General features: G+C 31.2%; 1 protein-coding gene across 4 annotated transcripts in view; it reads right to left on the bottom strand.

Moving 5' to 3' along the window:
* The window catches only part of LOC106708223 (brain tumor protein), a 317131-nt gene that overhangs the window by 34461 nt on the left and 264196 nt on the right, over positions 1-18474 (bottom strand). For 2 of the 4 annotated variants that reach the window (XM_045683553.1, XM_014499702.2), the window contains one exon: positions 11475-11550. The exons of 1 other annotated variant lie outside the window; for it this stretch is intronic. Coding sequence is in view for 1 of the 3 variants with exons in the window: in XM_014499701.2 (XP_014355187.1) it covers positions 9007-9029 (23 nt within the window). In the remaining 2 variants the exon portion in view is untranslated. Of the gene's footprint in view, positions 1-9006; positions 9052-11474; positions 11551-18474 lie in introns of those variants that run through there. One more of the 4 variants, XM_014499701.2, reaches the window with a different exon arrangement.

Raw genomic sequence — 18474 nt, 5'->3', positions numbered from 1 at the left:
TTGTTTTCCAATTTTATTGTTAGCTGTAAAATAGATATGGAAACAAAGGGCTTTTTGTATCGGATATAAAACGAAAAAGAAAAAAATGTTTTACTTTTTTAATTTGCGTTAAAACCGCATTACACAGGATGTTCTAAATGACGCATAAAATAAAATAAATACGAATTGAGAAACTTCTTTTTGAAGTCGGTTAAAAAGACGTAATACATTTAAGCTCATATTAAAATGTTATCAAAATTATTAAAAGAAAAGTCTTTACAAATCTCGCAACAAGTTAATAAGGCATGTGACATGTAGACATTTGCGTATAAAGGGACCTCAAAAGTCCTCAATTCAAGAGCTACATTGCTGCTCAATCAAATATATACGCACCTCCTAACATTGTTTAACTTATACTGATTAGCTTTTTGTTACAAAAAGTTACAAAGCATAGCCACTATTTTCTGAAAAAAAAAAAAAAAAAAACTATATTTTCGACTCAATGATACAGTCGAACCAGGATAGACGAAAAACCTCTACCTATAAGGGAGAGTATTTGTCCGGTTCCGAAGAACGACCTCCATGATCGTGGAAAATATCGTGTTCCCTTGGATTCTTGCTTACCAGGTTCGACTGTATCCATTAGAGAACCTATCAATAATGTTTTATTATTTCAGAAATTATTAAATAATCAATAATATTATAATATTTAATTGTAATGTTTATTAAAAATACTGTTGTTTTGTGACTACGTGAGAACTTGTATGTATTTTATTACCATTTATTGTGAGAATTAAGTATAAGAAAGTTGAAAAAAATATATTCCCATAGTAAACAAAGACCGTTATGTCAACTGAAATGTCTTAAGATTTGAATTCCGAAGGGACCGTGGTAGGGGATAGAGCAACCATTGTTAGTAGACACCTGACCGTGAGAGTGTGTACAAAGAATAAAGGGGACAAGGGGTCTTTTATAATTGGTTAATGTTGTCAGCGATGCGGGTAAATTTAACGTACTTTTTTTATCTAGGATTAATTAATGTTAAAATTGCCCTTTTCATGATAGATGCAAATCAGGTTTTATAGAAAAGAAAAATAATTGCAGTTGATGTAATACTTTTTTATGTGAGAATTTCTTTTTGGTAGCGTTTGTTTTTAAAAATTCCCGGACAAAATATGTTTATCATTTTTTATAACAAAAAGAGATAAAAAAAAACATACTGTATGTTTTTATAAAATTCTTAATATCTGTTTCATATGTTTGGAGTTTGACATATTTGCATCTTTACAATCTGTCTTTGAATTCACAAAATTCTTTTTTTTTATATTAAATTAGACCGTAATACTAACCAATCTTACATACTGTTTAAAAATAAAACGATACCAACAAAAAAAAACTATAACAAAAACTATACAATGCTTTACTAAATATAATTTGAATTGATAAAAAGAAACATAACAAAAAATCTTTAAACTTTAGAAATAACAATCAAACTACAGAATAAAATAAACTTTATGTAAAAAAAAATCAATAACATATTGTAAAACCATTTAAATATATAATCTCTACTAAAAATATGTACAAAATACGTAATAAACCTTTAAAGGTGAATGTACACTAGAGCATTTTGTCAAGCAGTTCTATGTACTGTAACGTTTTAACAAATGTTATGATACAGGTAAAAGCATAGTCTCCAAAGCACGTCTGGTTCGTGAAAGGGTGATATACAACTATATATAAAATAGCGGCTCGTTGTTTTGTTACAAGTAAATGTTCTAGTCTATACCCACCTTTAAGCACAACGTTACGAGTTCACACAATAGTCTAATACGGTAGAATCTCGATATTTCGAATGTCAAGAGAAATACAAAGAAAAACTTCGACTTATTAAGTCTTCGAGTTTCAAAGTATAAATGATATAGCAAGGTTCGACTTATAGATAGTAGATTGTGTTATCAAATTATCTATCTAAAAAATATAACCTATTCAATCTTTTTTTGTTTTCAGTTTGTGGTTCGGAGAAAAGCAATAAAGGATTCACGGTCATAAAACTAAAGAGCCGGTAAATAATTTTATCACAGCAGCGCATATTTACGGTCATTGCACTTTCATACGCATCAATTCTTGGAAACATTCGACAATGACTCAACACTTCTGGGAATGCGTAGGGCCAACAATGTGCAAGATATCCAACAAGTTTCGAAACATACAGTAACCTGTTAAGTGAAATAATCATTTATCGAAGAATTTTCACGTTTTTTTTTTTCAAAAACAAGCAGCACATTTTTCTATAAAATTCTATTGACTAAATTTATTTTACGTTTACGATTTTATACGTATTTTAATGAACGTACAAGTATAAATTAGATTATTTATATACGATCTCGTTACAGAGGATGCCAGGGCTGCCAGAGGTCATAAAAAACACAGCGTGACCGTTGGCAACCCTACACTCAAGGAAATGAACTTAATTAATTTGATTAATCGCGAGACGCCTCTCCGTGGCATGCCAGCGATGAGTAATGAAGGACAAAGGCGAAAGAATTCTTCTTTTCCGATGTCGTTGATCCGATCACACCGACTAATGCACTTCCGACCTTAAATACAGATCATTAAGTACCAAAATAGAATACAAAGTGAGACAATGGTAAGGGATTAAAAATGATTCGACGTAGAAATAATAAAATAAGGCTCTTCAATGTCGGTAAAAGTTACTAAAAGTACTTTTCATTTACATCCAAGATAGTCGCTAAAGCCTTAAGTACGTTAACTAATTTTTTAACTACTGAATAAATTAGCAGTGTTACTAAGACAGTCAAACCTTATCCAGGAATTACCTGTTAGATGCCTTTTAACTAAGCGGATAGCAACGCAACAATATTACTATTTTCCCTACCGCGATTACTCATAGTAAGGATGTTGCAAAAATAACGTAACTATATTATAACGAAGTTATAAATAGCAGTTAATTAACGTAAGCTTTAATTTTGTTCTTAAAATTGCGACATCGATATACGAGTACGTATTCGTAATGTAATAATTAAGCGTGTGACCGTAAATTTCTGAGACCAAAGTCACAGTTTAAAACATATTGTTATCTCTGTCTTGTCATAGATAATACAGGGATGACGATATGTTTTATACAGAAATGTTGCTCTCTGGAACCCACGATAAGTAATTGAAAGCTATGTGTTTATGTTATGTAATAAAAACTCGTTTTCATATCGAAGTAATAAATTTGATTCCACAAGTCATACCGAAAACGGTGTCGTTTTAAAGTAAATATAAAACTTTTACATCGGTTGATTATTATTTTTTATTTATATGGTTTTATTACTTAACTTTTTTTATCGCTAGCAATAATTTTCGTAAAACTTTTTCGAAGATACATCAGGATATACAAAACTACCAGGTTTGTGTGTGAAGTAGAAAAGAGATAGTCCTTTGTCTGTTATCATTTAAGAGCTTAAAGGATTTACTAGACAAAAACAAGGATCATGAGAATTACCACTGTACAGTGTTAATACGTTTAAAACCAGGTAGGAATTTCCAACAAAATTGTATTTGCGGTTCACTTAATATATATCATGTTATTTACGTTGAGAAAATTGTAGATAATATAGTTTAGCGATAGTAAAGTTATGTTTGTTCTTAACTTGGTAGGGTACCGGAGTTTGTAAATAGAAATTAAAATGGTTAGTCATGACAATTGTCTTTGTATAGTGAGGGCAATGTCCTTATTGTTCTCATATTTGAAACATGTGTTGGACAATCTGGAATATTGTAGTAATAAAATGTGTCCTAAATATGACTAATATAAACTGTGTGAAGCAAGCATCAAACTAACGCACTATTGTAGATTTAGGCAATAAAGATAGCACTTAGGGGATCCCTAGATGACTTTCGAGTTCGGCAGTGATTTAAACGTAATTCAAGCAAATAACATTTACTAGGTTTAATAGAGGAATAGTGCTGGTATTAATATGGATGGATTGTGTGAAATAATACGCAAAGAAGAAGGTAGTGAATTCAGATACGACTGCTGATAGAGATGTATGGATTAGTAGTACATAACGTGCCTATTCTAGGGTAGGTTGATAATGACTTACTTACGCCGCTGGCGCAGCGACCCAAAGTGGGTCTTGGCCTCCGACATAAAAAATCGCCAGAGTCGCCTGACCCTCTTCTCTTCTTTTCTTTTTGTTGATAATGACACTGTTCTTAAAATTGATAACAGTCCTTGGATTAGTTAAGAATTTCTATGTTCGAATACCACACGTCTATGCGTCTGTAATGTATATATAAAAGGAATTCTTGAGCAAATTAACAGACTCAGCGTCGTGAAGATATTCGAACTAGGAAGTGTGGCCTGTTATTTGTCAAAGTCATTAATCAAATCGATCTCAACTGCCAACTGAAATCTGAACAGTAAATCCGGCAACGCTTGTACAGCGGACGCTGTGACGAGAGGAGCGATTTTGTAATGTTATACATAATTGCTTATTGTAATCCAACAACCATCTAGTATTTTGGTATAAAATACACGAAACTATGTCTAATAGCACTTTATTAAGTTTGGAATTTGTTAGCGTCAGTATTAGAAGAGTAACTTAAATTTAGTTATTCAAGCGCAAGACAATCACAGACTTGTATAGGTACGATAAAGAAGTTAAAATAGTTAAAGAAATCGACTAAAATGCTATCACACATTTGTCCAGTATTTCCCTTACACAGTAAAAATATAAATCGAATGACACGAAAAATTAATATTTGTTTATCCGCGACGCTTATCAATAAAGACGCAGCCTTATAGTAGATTTGCACTAATAACTGTTTGAACAATCACATAGCGGAGTGGGCCAAACGTAATCCCAGCCAAGTTGTATCGTATTGCCTAATAAAGTTTCTAAATTGCGTTTGTTTATACTAGAGATACGACTACAAAATATAAAGCGAGAGTAGATTAGTTACAGAATACTGTCAATTTGATTGAAACTGTTTAATACGACAAACTTGGATATTCTATATTAGGGTGGGTCAAAAAAATCAACTATTTTTTTTTTTACAATTAATACGGAAAAATGGGTTACTAGGCACCTTAAAAAAATTCTCACCAAATATGAACTCTTAATTTTAATAGGAAGATCCTCCGCGTCGCAGTTTTTCATTTTTTTCTCAGTCCAATAGAAAAAAATTCATTCCTCATCATTAATTGGTCGTACAGAAATTTTTTTTTAAGAATTTTGTAGGAAATTTAATGCTCTACAAAAAAGGTATCTTATGTTTTTTCCGTAAACCTCACCATTTCACTAATATTGAAGATTTAAGATTGATTATTTTAAGTCAAATGTCACTTTTGTTTATGAATTTTATAACTCGACAAGAAATGGCTATTATTGAATGCGCAATAGAAATTTTTGTAGAAAATTAACTGCTCTATAAAAATGGTATCATATGTTTTGGCGATTAAATTAAGCGTTCAAAAGATATTCATCATCAAACTTTCATGTATACCGATTTTAAGAGTTTTTGATCAAATAATCGAAAAATTTCAATTTAATCTATCAGTTTTGAGAAAATTTCATTTTTTGTCTTTAATGTAGGTATTATTTGAATTTTGTTTTCAAAATTTTTATTCAATAATTCCAAACTTTTTATTTTTCATCATTAGAAATCACGATCATGTTGTTTTTTCATAACGTCTTCAAAACGTCTTAAAAAAATTTCCACTACAGCTGTATATTGTCCTTGGGAAAATTTCTTCTGTAGAGAATTTTTGTTTTGTATTCTATTTACTCTGTTTCCCTTGTGAACTAGCGCCACCTACATTTTTTTCTCTAAAACTGAAATCATAATATATTTATAATGAAAACTTTGCTTTTTTTATTGATAAATGATTAACTAAGCGATAAATAATGTACAATTTATTTTTTTAAATGTAGATAAAAATACTTACACATAAAAAAAAAGCTTGAAAAACATTTTGAAGTTTCTCAGTTGATAAAAAAAAATTTTTTTCGTGTAAATTTTCTCAAAACTGATAGATTAAATTGAAATTTTTCGATTATTTAATCAAAAACTCTTAAAATCGGTATACATGAAAGTTTGATGATGAATATCTTTTGAACGCTTAATTTAATCGCCAAAACATATGATACCATTTTTATAGAGCAGTTAATTTTCTACAAAAATTTCTATTGCGCATTCAATAATAGCCATTTCTTGTCGAGTTATAAAATTCATAAACAAAAGTGACATTTGACTTAAAATAATCAATCTTAAATCTTCAATATTAGTGAAATGGTGAGGTTTACGGAAAAAACATAAGATACCTTTTTTGTAGAGCATTAAATTTCCTACAAAATTCTTAAAAAAAAAATTCTGTACGACCAATTAATGATGAGGAATGAATTTTTTTCTATTGGACTGAGAAAAAAATGAAAAACTGCGACGCGGAGGATCTTCCTATTAAAATTAAGAGTTCATATTTGGTGAGAATTTTTTTAAGGTGCCTAGTAACCCATTTTTCCGTATTAATTGTAAAAAAAAAAATAGTTGATTTTTTTGACCCACCCTATTCTATATATTACAAAAGGAAAGTCCAAATTATAGGGTCTGTGCTTTAATCGTAATTCATTTGTTTAATAAAAAATGACGACTTTAATTTAGAAAGAATTTTGGAATAAAAAGTAATGTGAATTGTTGTCTCTGTTTACACAGAAAATGTAAGGGGTGGTTATATGTTTTTATACAAGTGTTTTAACAATGATAACTCATAGTTACGATACATTACTCCAAGAAATAGGTCACACGACAGAGGTATTCTTTAAGAAATAAAGATAGAATCGAAGGTAAGAAAAGTAATACGTCAAATTGCGATCACAAAACGTTGCTCTTTGAGGAAAAGCAATTCCATTGAAAGGCCAGTGGGAACTAAATACGAAACAAACCCCCACCTCCCCCTCCGTATTGTGAAAATACAACCAATTGCATTGAATTTAATGTGTTAGGTGAACAATGGAATGGCTACTTTGAAATTGAAAATCTCGTTTCTCTACAACATTGCACTAACTGCAACAAATAACGTATCTCTCTTAAAACTTTTTAATGAATTAAATCATTAATAGATTCAGTGACGTAGACCTGGTCAACGGCATCGTTGAATTCTGAAACATATGTTTACTAAGTAAAGAATTAATTGATAACGATTTTGTCATATAAAGAGACATATAACGAAACGTATTTTTATATTTGTGTGAAGTTACTATGATCATTTTAAATTCGCATACTCGGAATATCTAGGAGTCACATATATTGCGGAGGACTTACCGTGGCTTCCGAAATCTCCATTTAAAACATATTGTTATCTCTATTTTGTCAAAGATAACGAAAGGGATGACGATATATTTCATACGTAGATTATGATCTCAAAAACCCACGGTTATTCGTGCCTACTCACTTGACTCCCATTTAACTGTCACGTACATAATATTAGAATGGGGAACCTCTTTCTTATTTGAAGTAGGTTAAAACTATCTTGCTAACAAATCTCACGCACCGTAGTTACCTAACATTATACGTGACACGATCTCTTGACAATGAACTGTGTGGGCTTAATATAATAGGTAGCCTTTTTCAAGTTGGCAACACTGCCTACACATTAATGAACGTTAAAATGATCGAACGCACAATATTTATCATTTCTATTATTATTACCAACATATGAAATTAAAAAAAAAACATAATTCGTATAATTATTTATGTACGTACCTAGTAGTAAAAGTCTGTATTCGCTTTTAAAATTGTGGGTATTAAGTGGTCATTAATATTTTTATTCGATTAAAAAGAAACAAAACGACAATTATGCTTGGTTTATTATGCCAGTACAGTAGGATAGTAGTGCTTTAAATCAGCGCTGGCTACAACAGGCATAATGTGACTGCAAACAATCCATACCAGACCAGCGCTACTGTACTGGTAGTGTAAACAAAGCATAGTACAAGATTTTATAAATAAAATGTTCAAATGAATAAACATTTATTACAAAACATGAAAAACATTACAATAAAATTATTAAGTACAATACGACGTAATAAAGTTGAGTATTATTTCATATTATAGTTTGCACTAAAATATAATATTTCTATATGTATATTAAGATAATTAATATAAATACCATATTACTGTACGATTATGTTGTCTAATAATTTGTTTAATTATTACATTTTTGGGTTAACTAATTATATCAAATAATTGGTCTTATAGTATATCGCTTGCGAAAGTTTGGATAGATGGATGGATGTTTGTTTGTAGGTATCTCCAGAACGGTTAAACGAATTTCGATTGAATTTGTCAGAGGAGTAGAACATAGTATAAAGAACAAATAGTCTACATACTTAGTTTTTTTTTCATACTTCGTAAATGGTGTCGCGAGTTACAGCCAGTATAAAAATAATTCGGTAAATATATTAACACTTTTATATTTCTTACTATGTTCGAAATTTTACGATATTAAATTTATGTTTACGTTCCTTTCTTACGAAACTACGATTAATTTAATACAATTATACATATGTAATGAACAATGAAATGTTTGCGTGTAATGAAATACAGAGCTGTCAACGTTTATAACCTAAAATGCCTACAATAACCTAATTATAATATAAATATTATTGCTTCATACACGTCAAACTTTCGCACACGAGCCTTTGAAAAATAATTCTAAAAAAATATGCCGCAACGTGCGTGATTACAGACTTACATTATGTAATTATTTTGTAACGTTAAGAAACAAAACTTAACTGAACGTTCATACATTTCATTTTAAGACATACTAAAGACATTCATTTTTAAAATAAAAACTTCCAACATGTTTCAACACAGTCGAAACATACGTACAAATTATTGCTATTCATTTTTTTTTTCGAAAAACAAAGAAAACAATTTGTTTTTACAGGTGTTAAATCAGTGGAAACGCACGGTAAAATGTTGATGAACTTTTAAACTTTTACTAACGGACAAACTCACCAAAGCAATCCAAATCCTTTCATCAAAGTCAGTCTTCTTTTTTCAATTATTTTTATTATATTATTCAAAACACACAACTCTAAAATTAAACTATGAATTAATTCTTAACTATTCCACACTAGATGCTATAAAAATACAAAAATTTTGGATACAATGACTAGATATCAAAATGAGCGCGGGAGCACAACCGTGCGCGGTAACGGTCGAAGCATAACTGACAGAGGGGGTCAAGTTTTCGGAAAAAAAAGTCGAACTGCAGGCAAAGGCAGTCATACGTTACGGTCGAGATGACTACAACAAAAAAGGACCCTAAATATTGGAATCAAGCGCTTCTCAAAGGCACACTACATATATTTTTTTATTTTAAAAATATTCACTTTGTATTTTTTACAAATATCAGGTAATATTTAAAAAAAAAAAAAACCTTTAATGTATGTATGTAGTTGTATTATTAACATTTAAATTTTAAATTAATAATTTTTTTTTTAATGTTAATTTACTTCATAAAAATAACTTAAAAGTAACTTCGTTTCCTTATGCTTTATAGTTCTAAAACCATCAAGGTCGTTGTAATGCTTTAGTCATGGCATATTTTTTACAATGGTTCGTACATTCTAGTTTTCAAGGTTAATTCGACCGTTCAATGTACCCGAACTCTGTGACCTTGCATATGTTAATATAAAAAAAAACATAACGTATTTAACGTTCAAAATGACCACACGAGTGTCAATTATTCTTTTAATCAAATTATAATAAGACAGTTGTTAAAATTGAATCTAAATAAAAATGAGATCAACTTTAAACGAAATTTACGTACAGCGATAGATACACGATTTTAGTAAATAAGTTAATTATACTATCATATCTTACTAATATAATAAATGCGAATGTTTGGATGGATGGTTTTTTCGAAGGTATCACCGGAACGGCTCAACAGTTCTTGATAAAATTTGGCACAGATGTAGAACATAGTCTGGAAGACCATATAGGCTACTTATTAAGTTTTTTTTTTAATTTCGCGCAGGCGGAGTTGCGCGCGACAACTATATAAATATAAACTATATAAGTATGTAGATAAAAATACTTAACCTTATGTAAAAAAATTGATTATCTATTAAAAAAATTCACACACAATAATTGGCCATATCCAATCAGATTGGATACGATAATTCGGAAATGATGTATTCTTAAGATTATTGGCCTCTATTTACTGGCAACCCTGAAAATAATATCTAATACTTCAGTTAATAGATCAGGCCAAGGTTTTTATTGTGATTGCCTTACATGATCATATAATAATGATTGTAGTTAACACGGTTTTCTATTTAACTAATCTTCATAATTATTGCAACAAATTTAACGTTTAAATATTGAATTTTATTATAAGAAACTTCCATCAATATTTTATCTATAGAAATCAAATAAGCATCGGAATAAATTGAATAATTGGTTTTATGTATTTAACTGCAAAATTTACTTTTTAAATCGCGAGTTACGTTTATTTGAAAAAAAGTATAAATTACAAATAAAAGAAAAAATACGTGCAAAAAGGTTTACAATAAATCAATTAATTTAATACGCGGGCAACACAGGGGTTCCGATTTTGTGAATAATAGAAGTTTGAGAACCAAGGACCGTTAAATTCGAGTTCTGCAGCTGCCGTGACTCACACATACGTAGCACTATACGAATACGAAGCTTTGTTACACACGTGTGAGTCATTGTGCTCATGTATTGTTCTATACTATATAATTTTATGCGTAGGGGTGTAAAAACATTAACTTTTTTTCCGTAACGGTATTGATTGGTTCAATGTACGGATGATATTGGGGTTGATTATTACTTTATATTGTGGCGACATCTGTACGGGTTAATATTTAAATGAACCAAACAAACTATCTAGAAATGTTTTTATAAGTTTTGTACCGTAGTTACAGATGAATGTGTAAAGCAAGGAAATAAATTTATACATTTTGTGGTGTTAATATAAAATTGTTTTATACGAACCTTTTCAACATGGATGTATTGTTAGTCCAAACCGCATAAGACAAACCCGTTTTCAGATTGTCTTATCTGTTACGCAACAAGTTACTTAATCTTTGAGATATAAATTTGTACATTGCATGTCCTTTCTATTTCATTATTCTATGACGTCCGTTGAATTTTGAATAACGAACTTTGAATCGAAGTTCAACGAAGTTTCTGTACGTCATTTGTTTCTTAACTTTCTTAATTATGATTCAGGATTTATTTTAGTCTAAAAGTTACATAATATATTGTAATTTGGTATACACTTTTCTTTAGGTTTATTGATTGTATCTCTTAAATGCAGTCCTATTTTAAAAACAAAGAATTCACTATTCACAACTTTGATTCAGAGACTTACATAGTCTAGCATGAATTACCTAAACAATTAAACTTTTCAATAGAACAGGGTAAGCAGAAATCGTCCTTAACATATATCTTACCTTATTACTCATCATTGGCCGCGGTGGCCGTTCCTGAATGGGCCCGTTGTTTGTCTTTGCGAAATCCCCAACGTTCCTATAAACAAAGATTGTCATGTTGGACATTGTGGAACACCAAGAGACATAACTCTATAATGTTATTAATCATTATGTCTCTTAGGCCGATTTTACATAGAAATAACTACATAGAAGCAAATTTGATAATAGCAAATGAACTTTGTGGTACAATTTGTTTGAAAATTTTTAATAACAGATTACTAAATTAACGTAAGTACATAAAATGTTATGTATAGATGATTTAATAGAATACCATATAATAAATAAGTTCTAGTCAAAATAAATTATCTGTATTTTTGGATCGAATCGTAAAATATTGCAATCGAACAATCTTTTTCTAGTTACAGTGTAATGGTTTCTTAAGCAAGTAAAATAAACATTTACATTATGCAAATTTTAATATAAATAGATATAAAATGGCAGATTAACTCAATGATCTTTATATTATTTTAAAATGATAATCCGTACTACAAGTCAGCCACTAAACCGTTATTATGAAAACAATGTATCAACGTCTTAATTAAAAAAAAATCGTGATCTCACAGGACATTAGAATTGTATAATTATTTGTACAGACAGACAAATACTGAGTCATAACAATGGTCCAAACATTAACAAAATATTGTGTAAACATTTTGTCGTGTATTAAAACAAAATCGTAGGTCACATAAATACTTATCGCAAACAATTATGCACAAAACCTTAGTGTTGTGTAAACAAATTGTGTTTTATAAATATATCGATATTATTTTATCGATATATTTATAATGACAAATTGATTCCCCACGTTAATGTAAGTTGCGAATCCTATGACACTTGCATTGATATGTTGCCGTTTTTTTTAAAGTGAATATAAGGGGTTATTACAAATGTCACTGCAGTGGAAATCCAGTTAACACGAGTCAAGGACATCACTACTGTATCTGTACTAATTTTTTAACATAACTAAAATTCTGTCCTTTCACTTTTACTTTGTTTCATCATGTACAATTATTTATTGAATTGCATTAAAAATGTTTATATAATCTATGTTCTGAAATAACGTATGTTTCTATTTAAGAGTAATTATTGTTGCGCAAGTTTTTTTTATGTATTTATTATTGGAACGGAGATAGTCATGAAATTAATGTGTCACGATATGACTGCAAATCTGAAGATAAGTAAGTAAATGTTGTTAACCTTCGAAAGACAGGAATGGATGTTACACCTGCCATGTTCATACGATATTTAGTGAAAATGAGTCCAGTCGATAATAATTACAGTACTTTTTTTATAATCTGCGGCTTCAATCGTATGGTTTCGTGCTTTTTTTTTACAAAATACATAAGTAATGTATAAGCAAGTCATAGATTATACGAGTAGCAGTTTTCGATAAAATAATTAAGAGAGATATATTGCACATTAAAATTAATTCGGATTACTTCGAAGGTAGGTAGTAGTACTAGATTATTACTTCGTGGCGATCTTTGGGGGTGGCCTATGTCCAGCAGTGGGCGTAACGAGGCTGAATGGATGACTTCGAATGTAGGTAGTAGTACTAGATTATCTCGTACTAATATTAAAAATGAGAATGTTTAGATGGATAGATGGATGTTTCAAGGTATCTTCAGAACGGATCAACGGACCTAGATGAAATATTGCATAAATATATATTCTGAAAGAATACATAGGCTACTTAATTTTTATTAATGCTGCGCGAACGGGGTTGCGTGCGACACACCTAGTTTACAAATAAATGATGGTAAAACTTAGGAGATTCTATATTTTAGATGTATCGATTAATACCACAACCAGATATGCTGTAAAAACACGTCTATTTTATAGCAAGTAATATTGATTTTTAATATCCTTTTACAACAGCACAGCGGAGATATGGCTGAGAGGCACCAGGGGGCGTAATTATTTCGCCAGCTGTGCGGACATTGGGTCACTTTCGCTGCAACTGTCTCACACGGTACACATTAGCAACCTCCCCTGGCTTTACATGTTTTTTTTTATGTTATACCATCGTTTATATATTTTTTTACAAGCAGATGTTTTTTCATTTAGTTACATTTTATATAACCAATCCAGGTAAGCTCAATAAGCTTGGGCACGGCTTCATAGTTATAGTAAATGGATTCAAACTCACTATCTCCAGATCGATAACCCGTATCCTTAACTATTAGTTTATTGGTGCATTGATCATTGAAATACTTATTAAATTGTTGTTAAAACATACTTCGTCTCTTCTCGTTTATATGTGAATATTGAATAACAATGTGTTACAGACAGACAGCGAAAGCTCTTTTTAATTATTAATACGCAGTATTTACAAATAATACAACGTATTTAAATTCTAAGTGAATTTTAATGGGTAATTTTAATGTATTTTCCGTATGTCGTGGAGTTTTATTAAATAAATTTTGCAGACGTCCCGAGTGCTTGTTGCTGTTTTCGAGGATTTGCGGTTTATCGAATCCCAATGAGATTGTGATTGTGAGATTTGATAAACCGCATTCGGAAAAGAACAACGATTTCTACTAAAGCAGAGTCCTGCTTAATATATATTTATTATTTTATATCAATGTGACTACATTGATATAAAATAATAAATATATATTTTTAATTTTAATCTATTCGAAGATGCAATATCCTTTAATATGTTTTTTTATATTAGATAAGAGTATACGAGCAGCGGGAACACCAAAGTGTTCATCGACACCCATGGACGTCTGCAATACCAGAGGAAACGCAGATGCGTTGTCGGCCTTTGAGATGGTGATATGCTCGCTTCTTGAAGGACCCTAAGCCGTAGCGGTTTTTTTTTTAATTTTATATTATTGACATTATCTTATTATATCTACCTATATATACAATTAATAAAATTGGAGTGTCTGTATGTTAAATTGAAAAAATAAAAATGGGAATACTTAAAACGAAAATAGAATTTTTAATTTTTTTGTCTGTCTTTCAGTCCGCAAATCCACTTTTAGGTAACATCCGAAACAGTTAATCCGATTTTGACGAGACTTAGACGAGAAGGTAGCAGATGAATGGAGGCATGTTATGGCCCACATTTTTAATTTTTTTTCGAAGATGAAGTCGGGCGATCGCCAGTAATACCCAAACTTGTACTTCATATCGCAAATATTTTAAAGACAGCTGGTTATATCCGTAGGTAACATAATCCATATGCCCTAGGTGGTGCAGAATTTACAATAAATAAACAAAGATTATACTGAGACCGTTCTTCCTGTGCACGAAAGAGACGACACGATCTGGGAAGTGCAACGACCTCACAGGATGCGAGGCTAAAGTCATGTTTATATTATCCAGGTGAATGGTATACCAAAATCCAAAAATATTTTATCGCTTATTCGTAATTATGTAATAAACAATTTTTAACACGGTGTATAGTATGGGGTAATTATAAAATCAGAAATATAATTTATATATTGGATTATTGAGTATTGAATTGAGTTCATTGAATTTCAAAATTATAAATTATTAATGATAAGTATGGACATTTTGATTTTTGTGTTTTCTTTGCGTGTGTTTTCACTGTCAAAACACATGTTCATGATCATAATGTTATTTTAGTAGACAGAATGTATTTATACACGTGTTTTGACAATGGAAACTCACGTTAAAGTTGGATTACATTACTTTAAATTGCTCTTAGAATTTTCAAATTCGCTTCAGTAATTTTAGTTTCCATTACAATAAAAGCTTTCTACTTTATAAGATTGGTAAAGTTAATAAACTTCTTATAAATGTCTATATTAATCAATTGTGAATTTACTAGAGTCAGTGACGTCATGGCTTGTCCACGCGTGGGACATTGAGGTAGGCCTAGCCCACGGGAAGCCAAGGGTCATCGTCCGGGTGAACGACCCGGGACATGACCTCTACATTTTTACGGCTTGCAAGTGACTCAACCGAAGTACCAACGGGACGATGTAACAGTTTTGAAGCATGTGCAAATTAATTTTACACTTTTTTTGCATGTTTACGTCGAGCGTTGCGTGGAGCGACAATGGGCAGTATGTTACATTTTGCGTAGGTGTAGGCACTACTCTGTGGTACAAAAGAATATTATTGTCAAGAGAACTTAAATGCAGTATAAAGTATTAAGATCATCGTTACTAATAATATAAATGCGAAAGTTTAGATGGATGGATATATGTTTATTTGAAGGTATCTACGGAACCGCTCAGTGGATCTTGACGAAATTTGTCACAGATGTAGAACATAGTCTGGAAGAACACTTAGGCTTACTTGTTATGTTTTTTTTAATTCCGCGCGGACGGAATCGTGATAAAAAGCTAGTTTACGCATTTAAGAAGTCAAATATTTAAATGTGCAAATGTTATAAACTTACTAAATTACTAAAAAAACGAATGCCGTCTCTTAATAACCCTCTTTAAATCCCAACATGCAGTCTTCAACTACTGAATACGTCGTGCATAAAACCATCCATCATACGAGACGTCACAGAGCACTGCATATCTTACAGGTCGCAAACTCCATTTCCTAGCAATATCCACAAGTCACCAAGCTTCCTGTTAAAGATGAACACCTTTCACCTGAATTCAAGTGTTTCAGCTAGACATGTGCACTGAATTGTCATCATTTTATGTATGCATTCTATTAGTGATTCTAATTTGATTTTTAAAATGGCGATAGTGTTGTCTGTGTACAAGAAACATGTTAATTAATTCATGTTAATGAAAAAAAAAAATTATGTCCGTAATTGGTATGAATCGAATGAACATAAAATAAAAGATTAACTACTCAACCAGAAAGCTTTCGTTTTTAATTTCAACAATATCCAAATCGTATTATTTCTGATGAAATTGGATTGAAAACATATTCGATTTATATTGTAATGTGAAAATTTTATATAACACTTGTTGGCAAGTCCTTCCGTTTAGTGTTGTCTTACGCGGCTGCATTATATCGATGTCGGTAACACAAGCCGCATGTCGATATCGATTGCACAGCGGTCAGGATGTCGAGGTTAGCTTGGGATAGGTCCCATATTGATTTTTTAAAACTGCACGAATTTAACTAAACTAACACTAGTATTTATTGATGTGGTATGTCGGTAATTACAAAGTTAATAAGTCAATTTGTGGTGCCACCTTTTGGATTTAATTTAACCAAATATTATAGATTTAAGTTGTTTATCGTCGTCTTTTAGGTACGTTATAAAGATATTGTATTTGCAGAAATGTTGTAATATAATTTCAGGTTTACTTCAATAGTCATCGTTGGAGTATTTATACTAAAAGTATAAACTTTTTCCATGTTTTTGCGGCTTCTTTAATTGAAAAATATACTCAGTGTTCCATATTTTCCCACTCCGTGCTCAAATGAAATACGACTTTCCTACAAATTCATAAATATCTAGTAATAATAAACACAAACAGCAGTCACACTTCCTCACCTGTATTTTGCACAGGGAATGAATGCCGTATATATACATAAAAAAGTAAAACAAGTCTTTTGTAAAATTTTTTAATTATTTTTATGTCAACCATCACAGATTGACAATCAATTGTCACTGTCAATTTTATTTTTTATATATTGAAAAATCTAGCGCTTGACCACGATCCCAACCGATGCAGTGATGATGTGGTCTAAAGATGGTACGCGCTAGATATGTAAATGCCTATTCACTCTACTCCTGAAGGACCCATGTCCTTGGACGAACTTTGTTACTAAACTATGTTGTAAAGTGATGTTACACTAATCCGTCAACTTGTTACGACTAGAAAACGAACCTAAGATACATGCCTTATACAGCAATAATGTTACTTAATTTCAGGAATATAAGAATAAATTATTATTTTTTTAACTACGAGAATACATAGACATTTTCATAATGCTGTCGTGTTATGATACAATTAACATAAAGTTGGTAAGGGATCAATTCTGCGTTATATCACGTAATAACGGTTGCATGTCTTCAAACTTGTACCCAATGCGGGGGTAATTAGCAATACAGGTTATATTAGATGTCTCTGGCATATTGCCAAATATGTTTGTAGGAAATAATTTCGTAGACCGTTTCCGTTTTCTTGCGTATAAATATAGCGCATGCGATTATGAATTGTTCAGAGTATTAATGTACAGTTTCGTGTAAATTACAATAGAATATTATAGAACGTGAGTTTTGAAGTATATTTAAAACTAGTAATTGAAAAATTAAGATTCTCGGGATGAAGACGAATCGACCAACACTTCACACTAAAGAATACTTAAGTCTACAGATAAAGATATCGGTATGAAGGTATTTAAGAGCTTTGAAAGTTTCATACACTTTGAAAATGCTTAAAGAAAATACACGTAGCGGATCAGACTGTAAATAGAAAATGTCTTGATAAATTAACAGTCGCCCCTCGAGTTTTTGGGGGATTTGAACCCCGGTAGTATGTGCATAGGGAGGAATGTAAACAGGGAAACGCAGTCGCACTCGATCGATATGCCGGGGTAAACACGGCGGTCGCCATGGCAACGCGGCAGGAGACCGCCGCTTCCGCCCCCTCGGCGCCCGCCGAGACCGCCCCAACTACGGTGGCTATGCATTTTAATAGAAAAAAATATGTTAAGACTTTCAAAGAGGTTATTATTAGCTTGCAAAGAAATACCACGTATAATGTTTACGACTTAAGGATTATCAATATAAAACTCATGTCAAATTCAAGCAAGCATTTGTATACTAAGGTTATGTGAGATGTATAGATAGTTAAGGATACCGACAAAATCAAGCATGCACTCTATTTGAACAAAAATATACTGCCTTTATACACGCAACAAATAAATCATTCCCGTGACCCTGAGAAGTTAACAGGAGATAACGGTCTTTTATTTAGCACGCATCTTTGCACATTTCTCTCGCTTCTTCCACATTCAGAAAATTAAACAAACAAAGATAACATGTTTTTGCACAAATATT

This window comes from Papilio machaon, chromosome 22 (assembly GCF_912999745.1).
Source record: "Papilio machaon chromosome 22, ilPapMach1.1, whole genome shotgun sequence".
Lineage (NCBI taxonomy): Eukaryota > Metazoa > Arthropoda > Insecta > Lepidoptera > Papilionidae > Papilio > Papilio machaon.
The sequence above is the reverse complement of the archived record's forward strand: the minus strand, read 5'-3'. Positions and strand labels throughout refer to the sequence as shown.